The 2,446-nt window shown below is 38.3% G+C and overlaps 1 protein-coding gene across 1 annotated transcript in view; it reads left to right on the forward strand.

Annotated features, from left to right (window-relative positions):
* Window positions 1–2,446, forward strand: part of LOC107720867 (protein Shroom3-like) — a 70,742-nt gene that overhangs the window by 44,289 nt on the left and 24,007 nt on the right. Inside the window, exon 3 of the mRNA XM_016528696.1 lies at window positions 1,456–1,551. Within this exon, the coding sequence (XP_016384182.1) occupies window positions 1,456–1,551 (96 nt within the window). The remainder of the gene's footprint in view (window positions 1–1,455; window positions 1,552–2,446) is intronic.

Consider the following 2,446-nt stretch of genomic DNA (forward strand, 5'->3'; position numbering starts at 1 on the left):
GAATGTCAGCTGTTTGGGAACGCAGTCATGGTAGACCGATCTGGGAGGCAGTTATACAGATATACTTTGACGACAGACTTTGCTCGTGCACTTCAGAATGACCATGACAACATTTCAGATGCTGTGCAACAAAATCGGTCCGCTGGTTAGTCAGGTTATGCTGTCCCATAGCACAAAGTCACATGACTTTTTTGCACGCTCATGCGGGATTTATTCGCAAAATGCGAATGCGTTTCCATCTCCCATTATTCGCATTAACCCTTTTTCGCACAAGTCAAAAACCACCTAAAGCGAGCGTAAAAAATTAGAAATTTTTTGCGAATTAAGGGATTTATTTTCGAAATTTGGCATTTCCATCACTCGTTTCTCAAGAGATACTTCAAAATGCGCATTAAAACAGGGTGATGGAAACATAGCTACAGATCTAGTATAAACCTGCGATTTCTTTCCCAGCAGTTTACCTTCACAGACAACTGACTGTTTTTGTAACCCATGTGTGTTTTTAACATAAATGTGTATTTGACAGTTTAAAGGCACAATATGTACGTTTTTTTATATATATATATAACAGTGTTATATATATTGCTGACTTGTGTACTTACATTATCCCAAATGTTTCAAAGAATGTTTAAATCCAGAGGAATAAGCAGTTTTAACTAGTGACACGGACCGTGTCTATAGTGTCATTGTGTCGCCTGCTAATGACGTCATAACCCCTCGATTTCTGGTTTTGTTTTGTAGAAAACATGGAAACACCAAAGATGCTTTAATATGTTGTGCGTTGTAATAGAACGGTGACGACCGCACAGAGTAGCATTATAACAGAACTTTCAAATGTATCTAGTATGATAAAACAGCGCTGCTTTACCCCACATACGCACGACCGGAAGCAGCGGAAGCGGTCGACTGTGGCATAATAAAAGCTCCACTGCTTGCGAGCCGTGTGTCGCGCTCGTTCAGCAACCTCGTTTCGATTCGACGGCTTTCAGCCTAACCCTGCTTCATTCTACTACGTTAATAAATCATTAGCTCATCTATGAACATGATTTCTGCCCGAGTCCCGTCGGATTAAACCAATGTACTCATACCGTCTAGACTAGGGATGTGCGAAATTACATATTTTTGCAATCGCCTCGTCAAGCCCTGTTTAATTAGATGCATTTCTTAGAAGGCGTTCACATATGACGCAGACTTGTTGTTGACCTGTTTTTAACGTAATGAGATCATGGTTGTGATGTCATAACCAGGACAATCTCTGAACAAGTTCTTAAAGTTTTAGTTAAATAGTCTGAGAGAACAGAACAGGAAGTTTAGATTAGTTACGGACATTTGATCATGCATCACACTTGTTTTATTTTGAAAAGGGCTGTTTTGTTTTCCAAGATACGAGTGCTTTAACTGCTTGTGATTTATAAAGAATGCATGTCTAACCTAAATGTTTGTTTGTGTTTGTAGAGAGTGTTGTCCAGGTCCTTGCTGTTCTGACCCGCGTCCTCTTAGTCCTTCCAGAGACTGCAGATGCAGTGGAGTCAAACTACGCATCAAAAACAGGTGTGCATGTGTGAAGAGCTCAACCCGCTGTTGATCTTTGTGTTTGGTCATCCCCGAGTTGTTTTAGTATTATTGAGATACTATTATAGTTTTTATAATTTAATTTTAAAGTTTTGTTTTTGTCATTTTTATTTTATTTATTATTTTAATTTTAAAGTCTTATTATTGTTAGTGTTATTTTAGTACATCAAGTTAAACTAAATGAGAAATGTTTACTTGGCAATTGGCTGAAATAAAAATAAAATAAATAATTTCAGCTATTTTATTTCAAGTAACACAAATGCTTTTTAGTTTTAGTTAACTATAATATCCCTGATCTGCACACAAGGTCATTCATCGGAGGCATTTCTAAGGAAACAGAATCTCGCTTTTATTTTTGAAACAGGAAATGAATGTCTCTCACACAGGAAGAGGAAGTGTTGAAGTGGATTTGGATTTATGGTTCCCAGTCGGTCACGTCAGGGGTGACTGTCAGTGCATCCCGTCTCTGTTTACTCTAAATCCACTATTATGGAGTTGTTTATGGGGTTTTCAAGGGGATTTTTGGAGAACTGCAAGATTTTGCTGTTGTCTTGCATACCAAAATGAGCTTTTCCCTTTTTTTCTAGTTTCTGTCTGTTTCTCTTCCTCTCGTTCTGTGTGTAAATAAAACTGGAGTACTGTGTACAGAAGCTGTAAATAGCGAGGCGGCCCGATCCTTAAAGGGTTAGTTCACCCAAAAATGAAAATTCTGTCATTAATTACTCACCCTTGTTCCAAACCCGTAAGACCTTTGTTCATCTTCGGAACACAATTTAAGATATTTTTGATGAAATCTGAGGGCTCTCTGATCCTCCCATAGACAGCAAGGTAACTACCACGTTCAAGGTCCAGAAAAGTACCAAGATGATCGACA

This window comes from Sinocyclocheilus rhinocerous, unplaced genomic scaffold (assembly GCF_001515625.1).
Source record: "Sinocyclocheilus rhinocerous isolate Xijiao unplaced genomic scaffold, SAMN03320098_v1.1 scaffold751, whole genome shotgun sequence".
Taxonomy (NCBI): domain Eukaryota; kingdom Metazoa; phylum Chordata; class Actinopteri; order Cypriniformes; family Cyprinidae; genus Sinocyclocheilus; species Sinocyclocheilus rhinocerous.